The 24,109-nt window shown below is 51.5% G+C and overlaps 9 protein-coding genes across 9 annotated transcripts; 3 read left to right on the forward strand and 6 right to left on the reverse strand.

Annotated features, from left to right (window-relative positions):
- Window positions 1-773: 773 nt before the first annotated feature.
- On the forward strand, window positions 774-1,668 carry BDZ99DRAFT_466402 (uncharacterized protein). The gene is made up of 2 exons (XM_033720760.1): window positions 774-1,184; window positions 1,347-1,668. The coding sequence occupies exons 1-2, from the start codon at window positions 1,176-1,178 to the stop codon at window positions 1,617-1,619; spliced, it is 282 nt and encodes a 93-aa protein (XP_033573092.1). The 5' UTR covers window positions 774-1,175; the 3' UTR covers window positions 1,620-1,668.
- Window positions 1,669-2,862: 1,194 nt separating this feature from the next.
- BDZ99DRAFT_501636 (uncharacterized protein) lies at window positions 2,863-3,594 on the reverse strand (the record flags this gene model as incomplete). The annotated part of the gene is made up of 3 exons (XM_033723836.1): window positions 2,863-2,947; window positions 2,998-3,131; window positions 3,197-3,594. A coding segment is annotated over one exon (319 nt), but the record flags the coding sequence as incomplete, so codon positions are not given.
- A 1,590-nt stretch (window positions 3,595-5,184) lies between these two features.
- On the forward strand, window positions 5,185-7,008 carry BDZ99DRAFT_466403 (dTDP-D-glucose 4,6-dehydratase). Its single transcript, XM_033720761.1, has 6 exons — window positions 5,185-5,318; window positions 5,370-5,514; window positions 5,603-6,135; window positions 6,184-6,753; window positions 6,809-6,869; window positions 6,918-7,008. The coding sequence occupies exons 1-5, from the start codon at window positions 5,258-5,260 to the stop codon at window positions 6,847-6,849; spliced, it is 1,350 nt and encodes a 449-aa protein (XP_033573094.1). The 5' UTR covers window positions 5,185-5,257; the 3' UTR covers window positions 6,850-6,869; window positions 6,918-7,008.
- A 902-nt stretch (window positions 7,009-7,910) lies between these two features.
- Window positions 7,911-9,976, forward strand: BDZ99DRAFT_466404 (uncharacterized protein). The gene is made up of 4 exons (XM_033720762.1): window positions 7,911-8,847; window positions 8,926-9,440; window positions 9,500-9,656; window positions 9,791-9,976. The coding sequence occupies exons 1-3, from the start codon at window positions 8,115-8,117 to the stop codon at window positions 9,527-9,529; spliced, it is 1,278 nt and encodes a 425-aa protein (XP_033573095.1). The 5' UTR covers window positions 7,911-8,114; the 3' UTR covers window positions 9,530-9,656; window positions 9,791-9,976.
- BDZ99DRAFT_466406 (uncharacterized protein) lies at window positions 9,374-13,365 on the reverse strand. Its single transcript, XM_033720763.1, has 7 exons — window positions 13,191-13,365; window positions 12,615-13,123; window positions 11,323-12,566; window positions 10,368-11,274; window positions 9,792-10,299; window positions 9,500-9,657; window positions 9,374-9,440 (listed from the first exon to the last, which is right to left on the reverse strand). Exons 1-5 carry the CDS (start codon window positions 13,340-13,342, stop codon window positions 9,821-9,823), a joined length of 3,291 nt encoding a protein of 1,096 aa, XP_033573096.1. The 5' UTR covers window positions 13,343-13,365; the 3' UTR covers window positions 9,374-9,440; window positions 9,500-9,657; window positions 9,792-9,820.
- A 654-nt stretch (window positions 13,366-14,019) lies between these two features.
- Window positions 14,020-14,274, reverse strand: BDZ99DRAFT_372777 (uncharacterized protein; the record flags this gene model as incomplete). Its single annotated transcript, XM_033714844.1, has 1 exon — window positions 14,020-14,274. A coding segment is annotated over one exon (255 nt), but the record flags the coding sequence as incomplete, so codon positions are not given.
- A 2,582-nt stretch (window positions 14,275-16,856) lies between these two features.
- Window positions 16,857-17,700, reverse strand: BDZ99DRAFT_104613 (uncharacterized protein). Its single transcript, XM_033712346.1, has one exon. The coding sequence runs from the start codon at window positions 17,640-17,642 to the stop codon at window positions 17,004-17,006; it is 639 nt and encodes a 212-aa protein (XP_033573098.1). The 5' UTR covers window positions 17,643-17,700; the 3' UTR covers window positions 16,857-17,003.
- Window positions 17,701-18,429: 729 nt separating this feature from the next.
- Window positions 18,430-19,226, reverse strand: BDZ99DRAFT_539651 (uncharacterized protein; the record flags this gene model as incomplete). The annotated part of the gene is made up of 1 exon (XM_033726678.1): window positions 18,430-19,226. The coding sequence occupies one exon, from the start codon at window positions 19,224-19,226 to the stop codon at window positions 18,543-18,545; it is 684 nt and encodes a 227-aa protein (XP_033573099.1). The 3' UTR covers window positions 18,430-18,542.
- A 2,163-nt stretch (window positions 19,227-21,389) lies between these two features.
- On the reverse strand, window positions 21,390-23,659 carry BDZ99DRAFT_490498 (SSS family solute:Na+ symporter; the record flags this gene model as incomplete). The annotated part of the gene is made up of 7 exons (XM_033723058.1): window positions 21,390-22,059; window positions 22,123-22,429; window positions 22,481-22,549; window positions 22,609-23,246; window positions 23,304-23,396; window positions 23,454-23,517; window positions 23,566-23,659. The coding sequence occupies 7 exons, from the start codon at window positions 23,657-23,659 to the stop codon at window positions 21,390-21,392; spliced, it is 1,935 nt and encodes a 644-aa protein (XP_033573100.1).
- Between the last annotated feature and the right edge of the window lie 450 nt (window positions 23,660-24,109).

A 24,109-nucleotide genomic window follows, 5' to 3' on the forward strand; every position in this document is an offset into this window, starting at 1 on the left:
GCGACGAAATCGACCCACTCACTATCTGTCTTGACAGAAAGGTCAGGTTTGTTATGCCGTGGTAATGTGAGTCTCTAGAGCACATCGTAAGCTCCCCGGGCATCGCTGGACGCAAACGTTTCAAGCTGGACCTTATATACTCTTGGTGGCGCATTCCTGAAGTCAATAAGTAGGACGTTCGGGAATCCAGGGAAGTCTTGCCGCGAATAGTCTAGCATTATGTTACCAGAGAAGATGTCATTGTGAAAGATTGGCGGATTTTGGCGGTGGAGATACGCGAGGCCCTCGAAGAGCTAAAGGAATATGTGGAATACGAATTCCCTAGGGATGAATCGTTCCTCCTGGGTGTAGGGCTGAACAAATTCATCCAAGTTTAGTCCAAGAACTGGGGCCATGGCATACCACGGCCCTGCGGTCTCGCCAACTTCCCCTTCGTCTACAAGGCCAGCGAAGCGCCTTTCAAGAGGGCCCTTCGAAGCCTGTATTGCTTTCAGCGCGGTTACTTCGTTGACAAGTGATTGTCTTGGGCGCGAAGTTGCGACCTTCACAACGCAAAGTTGGAACTTCAATCCCCCGAGTTCAACGTCATTTGCTGCTTCAAGAGCCGACTCAAGAGCCTGAGTAGGAAGGGAAAAGACGGCGTACCCGTTACAGCCTCGTGGATGGCAAGGTAGCCCTTTGGCAATAATGGCATTTCTGATCGTATGTCCATCTTTGGGTGCGCACTAGTGCTCGGTGTTGTGTTTGGTCTCGCGTTCGTAAGAGCGGCAATACGCTGAATCTTGAAAGGCGGTTTCACGGCGCGTTGCGTAGATTTACGGAGGTGGGGTTGTGGCCCATCCCCTTCGCTGGAGCGTAGAACTTATACACAGTGAAATGATACTGAACGATGTGTGTAAAATGATAGATACTGGACACCGACAGACAGTTCTTCAATAGCAAAGCGTTGATTTGGTGTGTATGTACAATGGCGAAAAGAGCTTACATGGTTGATGACGGTATGTTGGGGATTGAGAAGAAGAGCGTGTCCCCTTGACCGGAGAGCATGGACGGAGACCGATTGAGCCAACATCTGTTCCAGGATTGCAATGTATTGAGACCAGTTCAAAGGCGGTGGTGGCGGGTGTCTTGCGTGAAACGATGGTTTGCGAGGCGAGTTCTAAAACGGCTTCGAAATGCCGCAACTGGAATTACACGTTGGCAGCTGTGTTAAACAAAAACAGTGCGAAACATACGCTTTGCGAAGATAACACAGAATACGGACACAGGCAAATATGATAGAGTATGAAGTCTATTGATACTAAAGATTGCGTCTGAGTATTGGACTAAGTGAACAGGGCACTTACCTCGAACATTCGTATCTAGAAGCCGGGCGGAGAAGGAATTTAGAGCGATTCAACCTCCCGTGTCGAATTGCTGCGGGAGTGCAAGCCTTCGTGGAGGACTATGATGAGGGGAAGTATCCGCAGAACGCTGGTGGCTCTATCAGCGAGCCTGAGGAGTCTGAGGCTGAGGAGTCTGAGGCGGAGGAGTCGGGAGCGGAGGAGTCAGAAGCGGACGAGGCTGAGTATAAGGAGGCTGAGAAGGCGGTGTTGGAAATATTATCAAGAACCGCTTGAAGTCTGTTGTCGATATCTTCTGTGAAGCCATTTAGAACGCTCTCAACCTTCTCAAAGACTGCAGGCCGCGTTTGTTTCCGGCGCTAGGTTGCAAACCTGCCGAATCTCTGGAGGAACATTTCGAGCTTCCAATTCTTGACGCGCGAAGAATAATTACCTCGCACACGACTGAGGTCATCCATCTTGTTTTTGATGGCATTGGTAAACTCACTCCACCTATGATCTTTCGGGCGCGGCATCATGGGGTTATGGCTGTTTACGTTGTTGGTCATGTCATATATGACATAGTAGGCAAACCATGCATCCTTCATAACGCGGTCGTAGAAACCCACAGGATTAGACTTGTCGACAACGTGCGACTTTCCGAAATCGATGATGACGATATTAGGGAATCCAGGGAAATCTTGTTTCGACGGATCAAGCATGATGTTATCCGGGTGCATATCCCCATGGAGAATTTGCTTGCGGGTTAGGAAAGCTGTGGCTTCAAATAAATGAAGGAAAATGTGTAGTTAACACGAGTTCTTTAAGGATGTAGTAGTGTTTTCTAAGACACGCAGTCTTAAACTTCGCAATACTGGGACCGCATACAGCAGTCATTGCGTACCACGGTTCAGCAGTAGCATCGTGCAGCTCACTGCTATATAGGAGTCTGATGACTCGATTTCGAACAGGTCCTCCTTCCAAGGCTTGAATGGCTTTCAGGGCCGTCACCTCTTTCTTGATGTCCTCCCTGTCATCGACGTTCTGCCTCACGGTGACAATCTGCTTGACGACGCGTAGTCGTGCCTTGAAGTTGGATAGGTTCACAAGGCTTCCCTACTGGCTATTTCACGCAGATCATTCCGGGGGCAAGGCAAAGTAGGTGCATCCGTATGCACCGCTTCCCGCTTTCGATATATCTTCATACTCAATCCTGGCTGTTGACCCGGGCGTGTTTGAAGAAGGGTTGTGCTGGTCTTGAATCTTCAGATAGTATATCTGTGTTTGATCCGAGTGTTTGATATGAATGTAGAAATGAAAGTTCGACGGGGGCGTTTCTGACCTTGTCCCGGAGCTCGAGCGTATCATTTATACATCGTGAGATAATGATTAATAGTATCTCTACAATGAAGGATCTAAACAATCATGAAAGTGTGGAAATATTTTAATTGGCAAATACTTATGTACAATGGTGAGAAGAACTCGGGAAGTGTCCACGGGGATACAGGAGAGAAATAATGCTTACTCCACAGGTTGGAGTCTGTCGTCGGACATTGATTGAGCTTTTGTTCCTTTTGGAGTGTACTATGCTAGAACCGATGCCAAGACGGTGGAAACGGAGGTCTCTCGTGCAATAGTCAGATACAAAACGAGTTTGATACGGTCTTGAACTTACATAGACATTGAGCATTTCAGATTGGCAAGGACATTGGACGAGTAGCAACTATGATCCGGCTCAATGACGAAGAAGGTATGAAGGTATTTTGATATCGGTGAACGTTTTGTACATTGGCTACACTAGAACAGATGCTGCACTCGTTAGTGTGTTCGTATGCTCCTAAGAAGTCAATCGAAATAAAGAAGAAGAAACCTACGCTGCGTCATCATTCTCGTTGAAGGAGAGTTTTTCAACAGCAGCTTAGAGCTTGTCGTCAAATTCCTTCGTGAAGTCATTCATAACGCTCTTAATGTCCTCAAACATGTCGCGGGGGGCATTTCTCTTCGCCGTTGGGTTGCGAATTCGCCGAACATGCTGAGGAAGTCTTCAAGCTGCCAGTTCGTAGAGCAGCATGGCCAGGCGCCGAAGCTTGCCACGGTCTCACTGAAGGAGATGCTCGTCTGAGAAGCCGATGGAGAGACGGATGCGGGACTCGCGGAAGGGATCATTGGTAGCTCTGGCGATTGGAGAAGCACGGAAGATCTCAGTGCCGGGTACGGAGAGAGTGCACCGTCATCTGGAGGGTCATCTGGAGGAGCGAGCTCGTTCGCCATACTTTCAATGGCAATGCAAAACTCATTCCACTCCGGTCCGTGCTGACGGACGATTCAGGCTCGTAATTGCCTGCCTCGATGAGTTCAAGAATCGCGAGGTAGGTACGCGAAGCATCTTGAAGGACAACATTCAGGATTTGTGTCTCCGAATAGTACTTGCCAGCAATAGCGCACATTCCAAAATCGATGAGGCCTATGTCCGGGAGTCCAGGAAAGTCTTGCCGAGACGGATTGAGCATAACGTTGCCCAAGTGTATGTCGCCATGCAAGATGTGGTGGTAGTTCAAGAATGCTATGGCCTCGAACAATTGAAGGAATACATGTAGCCACACTTTTCTAGACATCCAACCCATGCGAAATCTTGTAAGTCTGGACCGAATATGGCGCCCATTGCGTACGAAGGTGTATTGGTAGCGTCGTGAAGCTCGCTTGAGTCCAAAGCCGTCACCTCGCGCTCGATTTCCCACTTGCTATCCGCATCCTGCTTCAACAACCGCTTGACGACGCATAGCTGTGCCTTGACTTCAGAGAGGCTTACAAACACTGCCCCGTTAGTTATTTCTTTGAAGTAGTTTTGGGGCAATGAAAAGTGCGTACACCCATAGATCCCCTCGCCGGCTTTGAGTACGTCCTCGTACTTCATTGTGGCCTTTGGCTCAGGAATATTAGCAGAGTTTGTTTGATCTGGCATTTCGAGAGTGGGTCTTGGTGTTTGATTTGAGCCATCTGGGTGTAGAAAATGGTTGTTTTGGAGATCAGCTCTCCGAGATGGGCTGTTGAATATGTATGTTTTGCAAGTGATGTTGTACGGTCACAATGCGAATTCTGCACATTTAGGAGGGAATGGCACAATCTGAAAATTGCGGGGAAAGTACAAAACGTAAAATGCACAATATTTAGTATAGTATAGGAATGTAAGCAGTGAATGTTTTTGAACAATGGCACGAAAAGTCCAAGTTCTCTTTGCTGGAGATGTCAGCTGGTGTTTTTCAGCGGCCGTTAGATCAAATCTTTTCCTCCGCCTCCAGAGTCACGGTCCTATGGACGCCGTGTTTCCTTTAGGGTAGTGAGAGGATGTCAATTGGAGCCAACTGTGATAGCTGTGATAGCTTGAAGTTGGTACCGTGGTTGTGTTGGTTACTATTGAGTTGGCATATATTCGGAAATATAGGAAGTGAGCATTGAGGTAAAGAGCATGTACAGCGTATGAGTGATTTGCTCCATAGTAGGTAGCTTTGGACTTGGGAATCGAATACACATGAGAAATGGCACGGACTAAGTGGGATGCGGAATTTTGAAATTGAACGGAGCGGGCCTTTCCACGACGTCCTCGTGCATTTAAGTTAGATTTTGAGATGAGTAGCGATACACCCTATTTGAGAAGTCATGTGATGGCAAGACGCTTCGGAGCGTAAGACAATGAAGTCGAGGTGAGAGGCAAGGTGAGAGGTGAACGGGGTGGGCGGATACGTTGCTGGTAACGGCTAGGCGGATATTCACATTTCAGCAGGGATATGCGACGGCCAGCCGAGTTTCTGCGCTTGTCCTGGCGACATTCACCATTGAGTCAGCATATACGAAAGCACGCTCCGCAGAGATCGCGAAATGCCTCGCTCGAGAATCCTCGACTTTGCTGGGGTTCCTCACCCGCACCATCCTCAACCATGCCGGACCGGTCTACGCGATCCATTAGTCCTGTCGAGCACTATGGTGGGGGTATGAAACGTAACTTTGCGACTACATCCTTCTCACGGCATATGCTAAGCTCAAGCGCAGGCCGGAGAGACTCGACCCTTCTCAATCCCAAATCCTACGTTGCGCCTGAAGTATGGACGCAAGCACCCTTGTTGACAGGCACCACCAAGTTCGAGCCTTTGCCGAACATTAAGAATATCATGGTCACTGGTGGCGCAGGCTTCATGTACGCCCCCTCTGCCTCAGAGTCCATTGCGCAGTGAAACGCTGCCCGCACCACACAAGAGCACAGGCTGATCTTCCTGTCCACCTAGAGCATGCTGGTTCGTCCGCCACCTGACCCTGACGTACCCCGAGTACAACGTCGTATCGTTCGACAAGCTAGACTACTGCGCAACCCTCAACAACACCCGCGTTCTGGACAATCACCCAAATTTTGCTTTCGAGCAGGGCGACATCACCTCAGACGCAGATGTGAAGAAGTGCCTACGGAAACACAAGATCGACACTATTTTTCACTTCGCTGCCCAATCACACGTCGATCTCAGTTTCGGGAACTCGTACCAGTTTACCAACACAAATGTTTATGGGACGCACGTGCTGCTGGAGAGGGCGAGGGCGCATGGAGTGAAGAGGTTCATTCACATTTCGACTGATGAGGTTTATGGGGACGTGGCGGACGACGCGGACGATTTGAGCGAGACGAGCTTGCTTGCGCCTACGAATCCGTATTCAGCGAGCAAGGCGGCGGCGGAGATGATGGTCAATGCATATCGGAAGAGCTTCAAGTTGCCAGTCATTACAGTGCGAGCGAATAACGTGTATGGGCCACATCAGTTTCCAGAGAGTGAGTACTACATGCTAGTCCTCGCACTACTCACTCTAACAATCCCAGAAATCATACCCAAGTTCATAATGTTGCTTCATCGGGGGAGCAAGCTACTTGTTCATGGCGACGGCTCACCAACGCGACGATACCTGTACGCTGGGGACATTGTAGACGCCTTGGACACGATTTTTCATAAGGGTGTAATTGGTCAGATTTACAACATTGCGTCCAAAGATGAAGTTTCGAACACCGAAATATGTCACAAGCTACTAGACATCTTCGGTTTGCCACACAGCACGCCTGAAGAGTTCGGAAAATGGGTCGAGCACACCGAAGACCGGCCGTTCAACGACCACCGGTATGCCACCGACGGTGCAAAGCTGGCGCTGTTGGGATGGTATCCTAAGACGGACTTTGATGACGGATTGAAAATGACTGTAGACTGGTATCGACGTTTCGGCGAACAGTGGTGGGGAGACATCAGCCGAATCCTGACTCCATTTCCGGTCATTGAGGGAAATGAAGTCTGGACAAGAGAAGAACATGACGCGCTGCCCTCAGATGGGGAGCTAGGACCAGAGGAGAAGCGAATAGCGTGGACGAAGAAGGCACTGCATAACCTCCAAGCTTCTAGCGGTACGCTTTAGGTGTATTCGCCCAAATATCCTCCACTATCTGAGCCCTTTGCCAGACACGTTCGAACGACGAACCCGCCCCGACGCTGCACTTTAGCTGACTACGAAGAGCACCAGATAAGCACTTTGTCCTTGCATGGGTTCTCTGCCATAACTCGGCTCCAGTCCTTCGGTCCAACGGCTTCACGACCACTCTGTCCGCGAAGGTGATCGTATGTCATTATCACGAGGTCTGCTATCTCCCAGACATGGTCGTAATGGAGTCTAGAGCTTCAAAGACCGCTTCCGGACAAGCTTTTATAATAGCTGCTTGAGGCAACTCAAAAGTGTCTAAGCTTCTCAACGCTCGAGTCTTTAGGGCTGAACGCCTTCACGACCGCTTTCTCTGCTAAAATTCTCGTACACCATTACCACGGGATCAGCTTCATCTCAGACATGGCTGCAATGAAATATTTCCTGGCCAGATAGCCACAGAAACCATTTATCCAGAGCGGCGGTTGCTCTCATAGTCATGGCGAACCGCGTCACTCTGACTGTTTGTGCAGTTCATTCTTGAACGCCGTACTCCCGATCGTTACCGCGCCTGACTCTGTCGAGTGCGTTGGAGCTGTACTGTACATCTCCATAGCGCTGCGTATTGTGTGGGGCCAGAATATATTCACATTTCGTGAAACGTGCTGGGAAGCCGCATACCTTGTTTTAGAATAGATATCTAGCGCGACTCGGTACTTACAATGGTCTGGATTCACTTTGAGATTTGATACCCTGTTCGTAGAGTATGTTTGCTTGCGACGGCTTCCCGCCTCGGTTCTGGCACGGCTGATAGTACTGCTGCGTTAGTCCAGGGATTTCTGGTAAGTCTATCTTTGGATCGAGGTCCGTCAGCGTTTTGTGCATGTCGCTAGCCGTCTTGGGCGTCATTGCATGTTTGGGTTGTTGGAGGTTGGAGAGTGCCGGGCAATGTTTGTCTGTAGAAGAGAATAGATTATGGCAGCTCTGTCAAAGATAGAATCAAAACTCGCATCTATGACACCTAATTGTAGTGAAGGTGGCTGAATGGGTGGCTAAACCGCGGTGCAAACCGAGTAAACACGTGCTCCGCCACACTTCCACGACGCTCCCAACCGCAGCTTCAGCTGTCCTGAGACACGCCCCCAGGCCCCTCTCCCTGACACACCCTCTTTCAGCCCCTGCTACACCACGAAACCCCTCGACAGCACTCTCCTCAACTGCTCTACTTCAATTACCACCTCCAACTTCTTCGAAAACCTCAAATACACACTCTAGACTCAGCCCTCGAGTCAGCTAGCTCCGCCCACCACTCGCCATCCTCACAACCTCCTCACAACACAACCACACACAATGAAGAAATTCGGCTTCGGCAAGAAGGGCGACGACGACGACTCCTCTGCCCGCTCCGCCCTCTTCGGCTCCCGCTCCAAGAAAGACTCCAAATCGCCCGCTGCTTCAAACCCCTATGCCGCCCCTCCACCCCCCTCAGACCCGTACGCCGCAGCTCCTCCCCCCTACACTGGCTCCCAGGACTCCTTCCGCCGCGACAACAAATCGCCCGCTGTCACAAGCCAGGGCGGTGCCTACGGCGGCAGCGGTGGGTACGGCGGCCAGCCCGGTCAAGGGCAGGCGGGCTACGGACGCAGCCCGTACGGCGGAGGCGCGCCTGAGCCCCAGGCTGCGAGACGGCCTGGTGGCTATGGCGGGCTAGGGAGGGCGGACAGCAACGATACCATGACCACAGATGCAGGGCGGGACCAGTTGTTCGGCGCGGCGCCGCAGCGGGCTCAGCAGCAGCAGAGTGCGCCCCCAGGACAATACGGCGGGTATGGAGGCGCTCCAGGTGCATCTGGCGGTGCTCCCGGAGCTGGAGGCTACGATGCCGGCCAGTCGGGCGGGTATGGCGCTTACGGCGACCGCGAGCTTACACAGGAGGAGCAGGAGGAGGAAGACGTAAACGCGTCAAAGCAGGAGATCAAGTTCATCAAGCAGCAGGACGTGAGCTCGACGCGGAACGCGCTGCGGCTAGCTCAGCAGGCCGAAGAGACAGGCCGAGATACGTTGGCTAGGTTGGGCGCTCAGGGTACGCTCTCTACATTCCCAATTCCCCTTCCCCGCTTCTAATGAGTCAATCAAATATGCTAATAGTACCGGTGTCCAGGCGAGCGCATCCACAACACCGAGCGCAACCTCGACCTCGCCTCCTCGCAAAACCGCATCGCCGAGGAAAAAGCCCGCGAGCTCAAAACCCTCAACAAATCCATGTTCGCCGTCCACGTCGGCAACCCCTTCACATCGGCCTCGCGCCGCGAAGCCCGCGACGCCCAGCTCATGGAAACGCACCGCACCGAGCGCGAGCAGCGCGACGCCACGCGCAAGGCGGCCTGGGAGTCGCAGAGCCGCGCGCAGGCCGTGGGGCGCGACCTCAACGGCAACCTGATCCGCAAGCCGCCGGGCGGCAGCACGCTGGCCGATCGCGCAAAGTACCAGTTTGAGGCGGATAGCGAGGACGACGAGATGGAGAATGAGATTGATGGGAATTTGGATGCGTTGCATGGCGCCGCGAAGCGGTTGAATGGCCTGGGGAGGGCCATGGGTGAGGAGGTGGATACACAGAATAGGCATATTGAGAGGATTATTGGGAAGACGGATAAGGTGGATGATCAGATTGCTATGGTGAGTTTACTCCTCTTCCGCTTAATCGTTGTGCGGATGTTGGGGCTAACATGTCGCAGAACCGTGCGAGGCTGGACCGTATTCGTTAAAAGTTGGCGGAGAGGCTTGTATATGCGTTTCAAGTAGATATAGTATGGGGTCGATTATAGGCGGGTTGGGCCAGGCTGCAAAGTAGTTGTGATAGAGTAGCATGGCACATTGGTCGGAGTTTAGCTTCCTTATCTCATGCGTTAATCAAGGTTAACTGTGCCAAAACTCGCGTTTGCAATCACCACGTTTACCAGACTGAATACAAAAAGAACCATGCGTTTTCGTTTTCACTATCATACTACACATGCGTAGGAGACTTACCTCATATCTACACCCTCCCCCAGCACAACCTAATCCGCCAAAACCAACCGATACGTCGCCACCTCAAAGGCTCTCACCTCAATCTCAACCCCCTTACTCGTCCTCTCCCCGTCGACCAGCACCTCGGTCTCCACAATGCTGATCTCCTCGCCGTCATCCTCAAGCACATTACACTTCTCCACCCTCTTCACGTCCAACACGCCCCAACTCAGGACGCCCCTGCTCTTCCCACCCATCGCATCGTACATGCGTACAATAACGCTGCGATCTTTCCGCAGCGGTAGGCCGATAGACGGCATATCTTTGTCATCCTCTCCGCGCTTCACGGTATCGAGGACGAGGTTGTCGGCGCCCGAGATACGGAGGGAGGAGAGCAGCGGCGCGATGCTAGCGGGGGAGGCGTGCGTGCCGAGGTGCAGCGGGGAGTTGAAGGCACGGGCGGTGCGGATGGTCAGGGTGGAGAGGGGGCCGGTGTGCGGGAGGATAGCGTAGCGGATGTGGTGGCGGCCTAATTATCAAATCATTAGCATTGTGTAAGAGGGAGGGGGGGAATGGAAAGGGGGAGTGTAAACGTACCCATATCAGCATGCGCATCTGGAGCTTTCGGCGCTCGCAGCAAACTCAACCGCATCAAATCCCCACACGTCGCAAACCCGTACTTCGACTCGTTCAGGATACTCACGCCGTACCCGGCCTCGCTCAGATCCGCCCACTTGTGGCAGCACACCTCGAACTTGGCCATGTCCCACGTCGTGTTGTAATGGGTTGGGCGGCGCACGATGCCGAATTGAGTCTCGTAAGAGGCTTCTTGGTTCACGATGTCCACTGGGAACTCGACTTTCAGGAACTTCATTGTCTCGCGCCACTCGACTTCGCTGCTCATTTCGACGTAGCTAGGGTTGTCGCCGATGGCTGCGGCGAGCGAGATGGTGGTTTTGATCCAGCTGTGCTCGCTGATCTTCGTTTCAACCTCGACGGAGGCGCGGTGCGGGCCGGACTCGGTGATGGAGGTTTTGGCGGCGTGTAGTTCCTTCCGCGAGTCGAGGTGGTAGACTTCGACGTCCCATGCTTGCCAGTAGAGCGGCTTGTCGTCGAAGATGACCAGCTGGTTGCCCTTTTTGCCTTTGGGGATGACTTCGCGCTTGGCAGCGAGGTCGTAGAGGGAAGTGATGACGCCGTCGGAGACTTCGACTTTGAATTGACTGTTAGAGAGTTCATAAACGCCCTGGCTAGTTTCTTTGATGGAGGCGGAGGTAGCGGGGTAGGCGGAGAGCATGGGGCGGACGTCTAGTATGCCGTCGCCGTTGACGAGATGGTAAGGTTCGAGCACGTTCGCAGGTTTGACCAGCTCTGTACGAGACCAGGGGAGGGTGTTTAGTCCAATCAGTTTTCCTGTCGTTGTTTCTTTGGGATGGCCAAAGCCGAGCGCTTTCATGGCACCCTTCAGGAGTTTTTCACCTGTAGCGAAGACCTTTGCGTATAGCTAACGTGGCGTTAGTACGTCGTAGATGCAAGACGATACAATACGTACCTCATCTGAGTCGTCATAGCACATTTCGATAGAACTGCCCGGTAGACAATCGTGGAATTGGCAGAGCAAGACATTTTCCCACATCTCATCGATCTCTGATTTCGGGTATTTATACTCTGAATCCTTGATGCTTGCAAGGGTACCTAGGTACTCAAGGTCATGAAGCAAAATCTCCGAATATCGGTTGTTTCGCTTGTTGTTTGCCTGTGTGGTGTATGTCCCACGATGAAGCTCGAAATAGAGCTCTCCGTACCAGGTGACCAAATCAGTACCATCTTCAATCTTCTTTTCTAACTTATCGAAGAAGTCGTCTACAGAGCCGCCAAGCTTGAGGCGAGGCAAAAGGCCTACCTTGTCGCTGATGCCTCTGCATCGTCGCAACTTTTCAATGTGCTGGTAGGTTGGTCCTCCTCCACCGTCACCCTTGCCAAAGACAAGAAGCGACGTGTGATCTTGGTCTAGCGATTTGTGCTGCGTGACACTACGCTTGACATCCCCAAAGTTAGCCTCTGCGGTGTAGGTCTCGGATGGAGCCATATGGCAGATGACCTGACTACCGTCGAGAGCAACCCAGTTGAAGGTCGTGTGGGGGAAGTTGTTGATGTTGTTCCAGCTCAGCTTCTGTGTGAAGAACCTGCTCATACCAGCCAGCTGGCAGATTTGTGGTAGCTGAGTGGAGTACCCAAATGTGTCCGGAAGCCAGAAGGTTTTGCATCGCTGGCCAAAACGACTCTCGAAGAAGCGTTGTCCAGCCACGAATTGACGGACGAGCGATTCTCCGCTAGGCATGTTCGTGTCGTGCTCCACCCAGCTGCCTCCAATAGGTTGGAATGTGCCTTCTTTGACCTTTTGCTTCACGCGGTCAAAGACTCCCGGGTACAGCGTCTCCAGCCATTTGTACTGCTGTGCCTGCGAAGCGCAGAACCGTAGCTCGGGGTACCGATCAATGAGGTCGCATTGGTTCGACCACGAGCGTGCGACTTTGCGCTTCGTTTCCGCCCATGGCCACAGCCAGCAGGTATCGATGTGGCAGTGTCCAATGCCGCTGACGATAGCTTCTTGGTCGCCGCCGTAGACCTTTTCAGAGTCGACTTTGTCACCCAAGTACTTCCGGGCGATCTTCCGGCACTCCTTGATGGCTTCATTGCTTCCATTGCCAGCAATGAAAGTGTCCATAATGGAGTTGCCAATCACACCAGCTTTGTGGGACTCCCATGAGTCGCCTGGGAACTCTCGAGACGCATCTGTTCGCAATTAGCATTGAAGTCGGTTTAGAGCTCCTAGAAGCTTACCTCCGATCTCCCAGAAATCAAAGTAAAGTCCTCGAGCTTCAAGATTGATAGCCACAATATCAGCCGTATGCAGCTGGAAGTAGGTATCCGAACTTGGAGGCTGAATCGAGTCTCCGCCGGGCGCATTCCCAAACATCTTGTTGCACGCCATCTCGATGTAAAAGACATGCTCCTTCCCATCTCTGTATGACTCCGGGAGCACCCATTCCACTCTCTCCCCACCGCCAGTTAGGCCGTGGATAACGTCGCCAGACTCGGTCCAAATCAAGCCCTCGTTGTTCGCATCCCACCGGAACTCGAGATGCTCCTTGTCCTTGAGCTCCTTCGGCACGGTCAATTGGATGCGGAACCAATGCGTCGACCAACTGGGGCCGAATGCTTTGCCGACGCTCGTGGGTGTGAAATCATGCGAGGTGGCTTCTTTGAAGGTCGGGCGCGAGAGGTCGGGCGGGGAGTATACGGAGAGCTTGATCCATTCAGCGCCAGAGGCACTAGCGTCAATGATCTTCCTGTATAGATGTTAGGCGAAGGATTGATGTATTTGTGTTGTTGGAAGTCGCTCAAAGCCATACTCACGGCGGGAGGTTCTGCTCTCTGTACTGGCCGTCGCTCATGAACATACGCAGCCGGTCAGCGTAGATGTTGTGGATCTTCTTGCCTACAGGACCAGCTGCAAGCTTCGGGTATGTGGGCGAGGGGCCCATCTTGAGATGTGTTTCTCCTCCCATGGTGTATTGGTTGTTGCGGTTGATGTGGTGATGGATGATGCAGTGATGGGAGCTCAGCTCCGTGCCTTGCAGCAAGAGGCGGGGATGGTGGTCCAAGCGGGAGCTCCGTCACCTCGACATCCCTTCAACACTTCAACACTACTCCTATATTCACAGTATAGCAGCTGATAAAAGCTATGCTTGACAATAGTCGTACCGCATACTAACTCTTGTGCAAGCTTTTGCAGACAGCACCCCAACGTCACACTTCCCCTCACTTTGACATCCACTTTTCAAGCATCGGCCATGGTAATAATGCTGCGGATGCTTCAGTATTCCACTCGTTCTGTATCTCAACGGTAATCTGAACATTGTCTGGGGGTTACGCTCCAGGGCTGCATTACTCAAAGCGTGCAAAATCATAGCAAGAAGTCTTCCAATTTAGATTCAATACCAGTCCAATCATCCACCATTAAGACATTACACAATTCATCCAAGAAAACCTCGCGCTCTCAACACTCAATTTTCGTCTCATATCCTTCCCATTACCTCCCATGACACCCAACCTCAAGCCCCACTCCTCTCATCTACGAACTCCCAATCCTCAGGAACAAATCCGTAATCTTACACGCCTTCGTCACATTCATCTCTGGCGTCTTGATCCCCGGACAATTGTTCCCACTGACTTCCTCATACCCAAACGGCTCCTGGTTGACCGACCCAAAGCTATAGTAGATGTTCCCCTCCGCCGCATTCAGCGTGTAGCCGAAGATAAACGTGCCGGCGCCGTTGTACAGCGCATCCGGTGTCTTCGTGATCTTAATCGCAATCCCGGTCTTTGGGTCGTAGTATTGGGCCTCGTAGTAGAGCGTGTAGGGGTAGATGGTTTGCATGGAGCCCGCGACGCTGGAGATGGACCACAGGTAGATGGGCTTCGGGGTCGCGTTGTAAACGTTGATATAGTGGATCGTGCTGTCGGGAGCGTCGCGGGTGGTGACGGCGACGGCGCCCTCGTCGGGGGTGGGCCACGCGTGGGCGGTGGCGCAGAGGCCGAGGAAGAGGGAGAGGAGGGAGAGAAGTTGCATGGTTATTTGTCGTGCAAATGGCGTTGCTTCCGATGCTTCAAGCAAGTTGTGAAGCTTGATGTGGCGGAAGATGAAAGCGAGAGCAGATGGGAAGAGATATAAAAGCTCGGAGGTAAGCTATCAACCGAGCATCGCTACGTTGTGTCGCCTCTTCCCCGAAGTTGCAGTGGAGTACTTGGGTTGTAGAAATGGTCGTGCGCAATCCGGATGTCTGCAGGATTGGTGTCTGTGTGAGCTTGAGGCGGCCACAAGACGACGGCTATCTGCTCACTTGACAGCAGTGGGTGTTTCGTGGAACTGGAGAGGGTTGACGATCACTCCCATCTCTCTGATCAAACGAGTATCTTTCTAGAAGATGAACACAGTTTTTGCAAGGTGTTCACGTTTGACGCAGAAAGAGATATCAATTTCAATGATAGTTCGGTGCATCGCATTCTTCAGATTTTTTTTCGTAGAAGATGTTCCGCAGCGTCATTGCTTACATTACCAGGTCTCCAATTCAACTCTCTCAGAGGTCAATTGAAGATGTCATGATATCTAGAAAGCGGGGAGCGTGAGTTGCACGCTATGGTGGCACCAAGTCACAGATATATCTCACTTAATCCCAGCACTCAAACAGTGCTCGGCTCATGATCTCACGTCTCGGTCACAGTCCATCGATCATCCTCCTTTTGTACTACGGAAGTCCAAGCATTCTACACTTCTCGATAAAACTTGAATACGAGAAGATACAAGTGGGTATCGCAGCGACATGAATGCAACTCCGAGGTGTGGCTAATGCCGTCCTATGGAGATACAGATGTGGCGGATGTTCTACAGCAGCCTCACGCCAATAGTTACTCGTAGAGCGGAGCAGAGCGACATACTGCATTGTCGACTTCTGGAAAAATTGCTGTCTCCAATTCACGATGAGAAGATCTAGCTAAGAGCGTGAAGGGCTGGGAATCGAGCTGACGACACCACAGTTCTCCCGCCAATAGACGCTTGCGAAGTCAAGGTCACGTGCTACCTGACTGTTCCATGGAAGCACCTCCTCATCCTACGTACTTAAGCTGTTTCGTGGTGACACAGCTCCATTCATACATTGGGCTCTTGAGGAGAGTCAAAGCAGCGTCTTCCCTTCGCAATAGCCTTTGTCAACTCGGGAGAGAAGGCTTCAATGTTAGTAGCGCCTAGAATGACCCCACAGTTAATAGGTCGTCGGTGAGAAAAAGACGATATGGGGGCCTCCCTCTCGGCAGTCGCTCGAGAGGAACAAGATGATCACCGACAACCTCCAACTACGATTCTCACGCTTCGTGATTCGAAACTTGTGAATATCAGTTCTCAGGCAGGCTACCCGTCATCGTCGTCAGCGGGGAATACTGCTTATCGCCATTTAATGCCTTACAATTGCTTCCCACCTCGACTGCACATTTGATGAACAGGTTCAAGTTGACACCACACCGTCCAACCAGCCGCACTGGCGACGAGCCATTTGTCGACGCTGCTGTTAGTTTTTCAACCCCCACATGTAGCAATCCTCGCAGCACTACTCCGTAGGTTGGTCCACTCTTGCCAGAGCGGAGACCGAATTTGCTCCCGCAGACAGCCGGCCGGGGAGGCCTTTATACTCGGGCCACCGGTACTGGCCGAAAGTAAGTCTGGGTCAGCTAACCTCCTACTTCGGGTTACCGTCGTAGCAAGGGCCCCCTGATGTGGCATTGGAGCGTATCTGGAATTTGGTTTTCCAAGTGTCCAAAAGCAACTCGAGGTGTCGAATCGGGCCTTATTCCAGGATCTCCACAGGTGTGCGAGCTTGTCTGAGATGTCCCTTTCTTGAAAGCGTCCCATGCTGAAGTTAGGCAAGTGCCGTTTGCGTATTCTGCACACCCTTGGGACACATCGGGCCGTGGTAGTCATTGCTCGCTTCGCAATTCACAGTGTCGGGTGTTGATACAGAAGTAGGTCACAAGTCTGCGCACACGGATCTATCACTGCTTGGCTTCAATTTTGCTCGCTCGGCACCACTGTGAAGAGCAGCTCAGGTAGTAAGCAGCCAGTGATTCAAGAGGCAGTCTAATTTAGACCACTTGAAACTTGACATCGTCCCTCAGGTTTTGAAAATTCTAGGGTGCACCCTAAGTTTCGCAACTTCTCGTCCCGGAGATTCGTGGAGGTTGCGGTGTAGAGGAACCGTGACAGCCACATCGACCATGCATGGCATTTCCGATCACCATCTCCTCGCGCGGCGCCGCTTGCATCCTCACTTCTATCAAAGTCTCTGTCTACTCGTGGCGTCCTTGATGTTGATGTGCTTAGCATAAAAGCGATTGTGTCTGATCCTTACACTCAGAAGCTGGGATTGTTCCGTCCAATCTTCGCAATGCGTGAAAGGCGGTCTCCTCGGCTAGTTTAAATTTCCCTTGCAAGTTTGAGAGGAAGCAATATCGCCTACTGATACAGGCGACTCTCGGCTAGAGATGCTAAGTCTCTCAGTTCTGCGGGCAGCGAGTTGAATTAGCAACGGTTCCGCTTTGGCACACTTGTCTTGCATGAGTAGTGAGTGTGCGACCATAGTTTCTGTCTTGAATGCTAGGCGGTTTGCTCATCCGTAATTAACCGCAGCACCACTCTATGCCTGCCGATGGAAGCAGACCGAGAATCGTGTGGAAATGATCAATTAGCTCGTAGTGAAAAAATTTGGAATCTAATCGGTAAAAATTACTGAGCATAGCGTGATGCTCCACCCCAAGGCTCTTTTTCAATATCGCCATGCCTTCCTCTAAGTTTTCGATAGCTATTGTAAGCGACCCTTGTTCTCGCCTAACCCTGGCGACGCGGACGAGAGTAAGCCCTCGAAGCATATGTTCAGGTGGTAGTAACTTGGAAGCAGCGAGAGCTCGATCTGCAAGTTTTACTGTAGCATCGAACTCCTTCGGCACAGACCTGTGATACGCGGTCGATAGATGGATGATCAAGCTCAGAGTGGCCTCATCAGTGCCGGGATAGTCCTTCTCTCTCCAGGATAGACATCTAGAGTAGATCTGTGATGCAGGACTTTTGTAACCTTCCTTATGATAGAAGTGTGCAATCTTGTTGCCGGGCCCATGCAAAGCTCCAAGGCCAGGTAGCTCATCGGCCTGTAAATAATCCTGGCAGTTTTGCAAACAGACTCCGAGCTGTGAAAGCAATTGTAGTTTCCACTTCGATGGGCCTTCGAACGGCTTCGATTGAGGCAGAAATTGCGAGAGCATAGCTAGCGTCAGTCGAGTATACTGGCGACGGCTCTCGGATTCCAAACGTAATTTCGCCCAGTCTATGATGAGTGGATGAATTGATACGATGCAGTGCCGTCGTCGCAAAATTGCAGAGATTCTAGTAAAGAGAGGGCCCTCAGCTCAACGAGGATGTCATCAAGATCTGATTTTGGAGAGCCAGCGAAAAAACAATGGTCGGGTACGTCGAGGTTAGGAAAATTGGAGTCAACATACGGCCTAGGTACTGCGGACAAGATATTGCGGTCATCAAGAAAGGCGGAAATGGTAAGAATCTGCTCCTTGCAGAGCATTCTTGAGAAGTGCCTTGAATACCGCGAAGGGATAATTCCATGGTGGTAAAAGCATTGAGAGCCGTTTCTCTATTGGTGTCATTTAGTCGCTTTCGGTACTCGGTCAACCCAGGGGTGTACTTGAGAATCTTTGCCCTATTTCTCTCGTACTCAGCGATGAAGAGCATCAATGAGAGGTATCTGGCATTGATGTAAGATCCCGCCTGGTTGATAGCGAGAGGAAGGTGACCTAATTGATTTACAACCGTTCTGCTCTATTGAATGTTGTCCTCAGTCCGTTCGAGCTTAGACCGATGAAAGAGAAGATCTACACTTTGGTCCTCCGACATTCCTGTCAGCCTAATGACGCTTCCAAGACGCTCGGAATTTGCGTGACGGCTTGTGACAATAATGCTACCATATTTTAGTTGTAGGAAGCAACTAGATATGGGCCGCATCTCATCTGGTAGGTCGTAATTGTCAAAGACCAAAAGCCAGGGAGAGGTCCAAGTCTCGATTGTATCTCTGAAGAACGTAATCTGTGAGTCGAGGCCATAGAAGGACCGGCCTTCAGAAAGGTTAGATGCTATCTTCTCCATGCTGCGTGCTAGCGAGCTTTCTTGCAATACTCCATCGCAAGCTGCGACTTGCCCTGGCCGCCTATCCCGAGGAGCACAATCACTGGTGGTGATGGCCCTTGTGGCTGTACTAAAGCATCCTGCATTCGTTTCATCAAGTCGTCTCGTTGAATGGATTGGGACACCGCAAGCTGAGGCAGGATGTAGTATGTTGGTTTCGGCGCATTGGTCTTGCTGTCCGGCACAGAGGGACGCGGGCTCGTTGCATTGGATGCATGCCCTTGATTTACTACTTCGTAATAGGTAAGCTTCTGGACGTAGCTATCCAACGTCGCGGTAATGTTTCTGGTCTCTTTTTCTTTTCGGACGCTGGAGAGTGCCTTCATCCTCACTTTCCAGGAGCTGTCCCAAGGCTTCGGAAGTAATTCGACAAGTATGGCGTCAAGCAGCTTGACCTGTTCACAGCAGCCATCGACAACGGGGATAAGCGCCTGCTGGGTCTCGCTGCTGACAAGGCCGCTCTGGCTTTGCTCTCGTGTGCGTCCAACGGTCTTCAGCACGAGCGGCAACTCAGTTTTAATGCCCAGAAAAGCTTTTGGAACCTTTCCTATGGCTGTATGATAGTCGTCGAGGCGTGCAATGACCTTGGTGCTGAAGTCGACGAACTGGACTATCGCGGACGCAAAGCCGACGAGGGCCAGGGATTCTGCCATGCTCAACGAGAAAGGGGTCTTTGAGTAGATGATATGAATGTAGCTCAGCTCGATGTGACTTGATCACAGTCTCCAGAAGTGAGACTGTCGTGGAAATTGTAGCAAGAGAAAGCTTCCAGACTGCTGGCTGAACCTAAGCGCCTCGGACTGATAGATGAATATGCAAGCTGGTCTTGAATATGGCTAGTGCTTTTTCTGTCTGTTGTACTTGTATGCTCTGGAGCTTCACCTGGATCAGGCCACCCATCTGCCTTTTTGATTGATTGCATGCACATGCATGACGATATCTAGGAAGACCAACGCAGTGCTCTCACGGCTGCAAACAAGAAAGCACAGATTGAGGCACCGTCCGCACTAGCTCCCTTTGCGCCTTCGATGCCTGCACAGGTATGTACTTCGATACTTCGACACTTTCCCTGCGATAACTGGCATTCCGAGGTATGTAATTGATGACTGTGCATCAGATTCAAAGACCCCCTCATACAGGTGAGCGGCAACTTGGCATCAAGCCACATCCATAGAGCTAGCGCTAGACTAGGCCCGTCCCGCGTCCGCTGAGCGACAATCAGAGGGGAAGCGGATCAAGAGAAGGCATGTAGCCAAAAGCTGTTATATTGATAAAGGTGAGGAAGCTAGCTATTAAGCGGAAGGAGGAAAGATAACTAACTAGTTAGTTACACAAGGTGCTGAGTAAGCCTGCTAGGAGGTAGAGAGGAAGGGGCCAAGGACCCCCTTTCAATCCGCGCTAGTGGAACATCGGGGATTCCGCCTCCAGATCTGGATGCTGTCAACCTCGATACGTTCTAGCGGATCGCTTGCACGTTGTTTCCCCCGTCTTTTGCTCTTTTGCTCTTTTGCTGCCCTGGACCTGACCGAGCCACGAGGCTCCAGAGCCGCGTTCTTGTGGCGTCTGCGGCGGGGTCTGCTATGGTTATTGCACGTCGAGGACTGGGCCCGAAGATGATTGCAAGGTGATGAGGCAATGCCTGCGGGGCGTGCAGCAATGGGAGGATACTACGAACCAGGATGGGAAGACTTATTGCAAGGGGAAGTGTATAAGGGAGGCTCCGGGCCCCGCGTAGTCAGGCTAGGACGTTGGTATTGCTACAAATTAATGTCTTCCGAATTAAAGTCGGCACTGCTATTGTAGGGCTCGAACCCTTTTCAACTTACATTTACTCTTCAATGTCCTTCTATTTGAGGGTTTTTCTGTATTAATATTAACATCCTCCCTAACGAACAGGATATCAGCGCAGCGATGGATTTAAGCATCACGTGATGCGAGAATCCGCCCTCTGCAAAGCCGCCTTCTTTCTCCGGCATTTCTGACCGTCATCCATCTAGCTTCCATGGCACGAACAAACGCCGCACCCAACCACACACATCCGCTAATGGCACTGTGTATTCCAACGCCATTGTTCACTTTAGAAAGAAGAACTCAAATACGCGGGGACGCGGTGATGAGTCTCGAATCGACGAAACTGGTCGGCCGATACCCTGCTGAAGCATGGTTGATGAGAAGAGTCCTGTCGCGCATCCGCATAGATTCAGCGTGTGCTCCTCTTAAGAATCCTTGCCGGCCCAAGTTATGACGCGCATCTTTTCCGGAGTTGAAGTCAGGTGCGCGTGCCGCTATTCCAGTCAAGCGAGAACAGGACTGGGTCCAGAGAGCCCGATCATCTTCAACAACTCCCAGGTCAAACCAAATCCTAGCGCTTGTCTACGAAGGGGGATCCAATATGCACTTGACGACCTCTAAAGCATGTCTCAATTGTTCCCATGGGGCTGCGAGACGTGTCCTCACGTTCACGGCTACGCCAGCCACCAACGGGCTCTCTATGCGTTGAGGAATACAGATTCATGAGGGCTACCGTTCTCTTTTCTTTGCTCCATGTTCAATCGTTTGGACGTGGTGTAGAGGATCTGAATTGGTTGATCTCGGAAAATAGGTGATGAAGTTACTATTGGAAGCTACTCATTCTGGTCATGCTGGTGTTACCTTTAACCGTCCCTCGTCTCCTCCATCATCACCACCTGGCCTGCTGGGCACTCCCGCATCACTCATCGTCATATCCTCGGCATCCCGCAAATCTTCCCCTGAAAGGCGCTGCTGCAATGCGAATACGGTGCCTTTTGATACGTTCCAACGCCATTTGTTACCTTCTATGACTTCTCCTCTACATGCACCGCCTCTACCACGACTTCTGACGGCGTCGAAGTGCCCGAGTCATCGCGTTTTTGCTTTCCAGCTATAATCTTCAGTATCGCCCAGATTTGGACGGCCCCTCCGTCGATAAGAGGGAGGAAGTTAGCAATGATCAAAGCCACCCATAGCCAGAGGAGGGCAACGACGACCCAGGCCGTGAAAAGTCCCTTGGACATAATGGTTTTCAAGCCGTACATTGGCAATGGCCATAGCAAGACCTGACCGACAAACGTTGCAGCACCCCATAACGCTGCATTCCTCGACGCGCGTTTCATGTACCGCACTCGCTCAAGCGAAAAGTACTCTTCCCGGTTGAACTTTCGGCCGATCGAGTGCTCCGACTGCACTCGTCCTATTGTCAAGAACGTGTCCCAGTCAAAGTTCTGTGGCCGCCATAAAGATATCGCCAACGTGATCGGAAGAGGGACGAAGAACGACGTCAAGCATCCATACATACACGGCAACGTTTTCCCAGTCGATGTGATGGTGATCTCACTGTACATTTCGAACGCCGTTCCGAACCAGACGGCGAAGCCGCAGAGCATGCCGATGATGGGCGAGATGATTGCGGCTACTTTGCTCTGGCCTCTCCAGAGAAGAGTGAAGCACGTCGGGAACGTTCCTGGGCTATACCAGTCTCAGCAATCCTTCATCAAATGGACGCTTCTCGACAGAAGAGCTGCTTCTTACCAAACGACAATTCCAAGCATGTAGATCGTCCAGTTCAAGTCCACGTCACCCTTATGCAAGGCGGTTGCGAACGAGGAGATGAAGATCGAGCACCCCACGACTCCGATATGCGACCACCTGATCAATTGCTTGTCGGTAGGGCTCTTGTTGATGTAGGTTCCATATACATCAAAAGATATGATCGAGCTGACCGCAATGAGCTGCGCTGAAGCAACACTGGTGCAGGCCATGAACAATATTAGCAGGATAGCCGCAGCGCCACCTTTTCCGGCTACTGCAGAAGCCGTATATGGCAGAACCAGGCCACCTGCGGATAATCAGTCAGATGTATCACAAATTTACTTCAATGTGCACGTACCGGAGACCGCCTGTGTCATCAGCCTCGGCCATGTGGGAAAGGCTGGCGTCTGCTCCAAAGCGAGTGCACCTGGATGTGTGTTAGTACTCTACTTGCGATCCCACTTCCACTCGCGTGAAGAAGCTCACCAAGGCCCACGATCGTCCCAAAAGCAAACGGAATGACGAAGTAGGCGTTTCCACCCAAGATATATCCAGGAACAGCAGCCGCGACATCGGCCGAGAACCCTTTCTGCCAAAATCCCGTGTCCATAATCACGATGCCGAAATTCGTGGTAATGTGGATGATGCAGGAGAATAACGACTCTTTGCTCGTCATTGATAAGTACGAGCCGTGGTAATTGCATTCCACAGGTCCGGATGCCGAAAGCTTAAGAATGGCGTCGTAAAGTGCAGAGATATTCCCGATCTCGTTCATGACAATTATCTTGATCGTAAACCAGACCAGCACGATCATGATGAAGGTATGGATGTAATCGGTCAGGAACGTGGCACGAAGACCTCCCCAATATGTGTACACTACCACACCAAGCGGTAGCAAGTACGTGGAGGCGATAATGTCCACGCCGGTCAACGAGGACACTGCCGTTGAGGCACCAACAAGCATCGAGGTGAAGTTGAAGATGTTGTTCAGCAGAGCAAGGGTGATCCAGACTATGTGCGCAATGTTTCTGTACTGGACTTTGATGATCTCGAGTAGAGTATGGGCATTTGGCGCCTTCAGTTTGGCTTGTATTGCAAGAAACGCAAAGAAGCAGATCGTGGTGCTCTGGCCGTTGGCCCACTAGACGGGAAGCGCAATCCCGTAGCGATATGTGAGATACGGTGCTCTCAGAAGAGCGGAGGTGAAAGTCCAGGAAGAGATGACTGCTGAGGCCGTCAAGCCAGTTCCCACGCTCCGATTGGCAACCATGAATCTGGTGAAGGAAATCGTCAGCCTTTCATCGCCATGGCAAAGATTGGGATAGCCTTACGTCTCAGTCGACTTGTTATCCTCTCCGAAGGCATTTTTCAGGGCCCGAGTAACGAAGATCATACCTGAGTGTCATCAGCATATTCGAAAATCACAGTGTCAGTGGTATCGACAAGACAACATAACAATTGCAAAAGCGACACCTAGGCCAACAACGACACCGTACCCCGCGCCCTGGGAGAGCGGTGGTTGAAGAACTTCACTCATACTTCGTAGTTCAACTGTGGTGTAACGATGAACACGAGGTTTCGATGCAAGACACTCGCTATCAGTCATTTGGGTTTGCTTTATAGATCATCGCTCATGCATATGTCTCCCACTCTTCGAAGCCCTCGAGCTGATGCCGGCCGGCCGGTTGACGTGCTGGGCTGCCTTTCCTGCAGGTGTCAGGGAGCTGTCAAACTTTTGAAATTCCTAGGAAGCAGTCTACCGATGCCCCGTTGTTGCCAGAACCCAATCACAAGCACGAAAGGTACCACGTCAATTTCTTTGGGTCACTTTTCATTAGAAATTATTTCTATCTGCTGGGTCCGCTGGATTGAATCAGGCTCAAAGATGGTAGGCGAAGCGGGCCCAATACCACGTTCAGCGAAGTCGACAAGTGACGTCCTTTTAGCATCGAAATTGCGATTCCCCTCCTCGATTACGACATAGTCC

The sequence above is a fragment of the Mytilinidion resinicola genome (genome assembly GCF_010093595.1).
Source record: "Mytilinidion resinicola strain CBS 304.34 unplaced genomic scaffold BDZ99scaffold_17, whole genome shotgun sequence".
In the NCBI taxonomy this organism is placed as follows: Eukaryota; Fungi; Ascomycota; class Dothideomycetes; order Mytilinidiales; family Mytilinidiaceae; genus Mytilinidion; species Mytilinidion resinicola.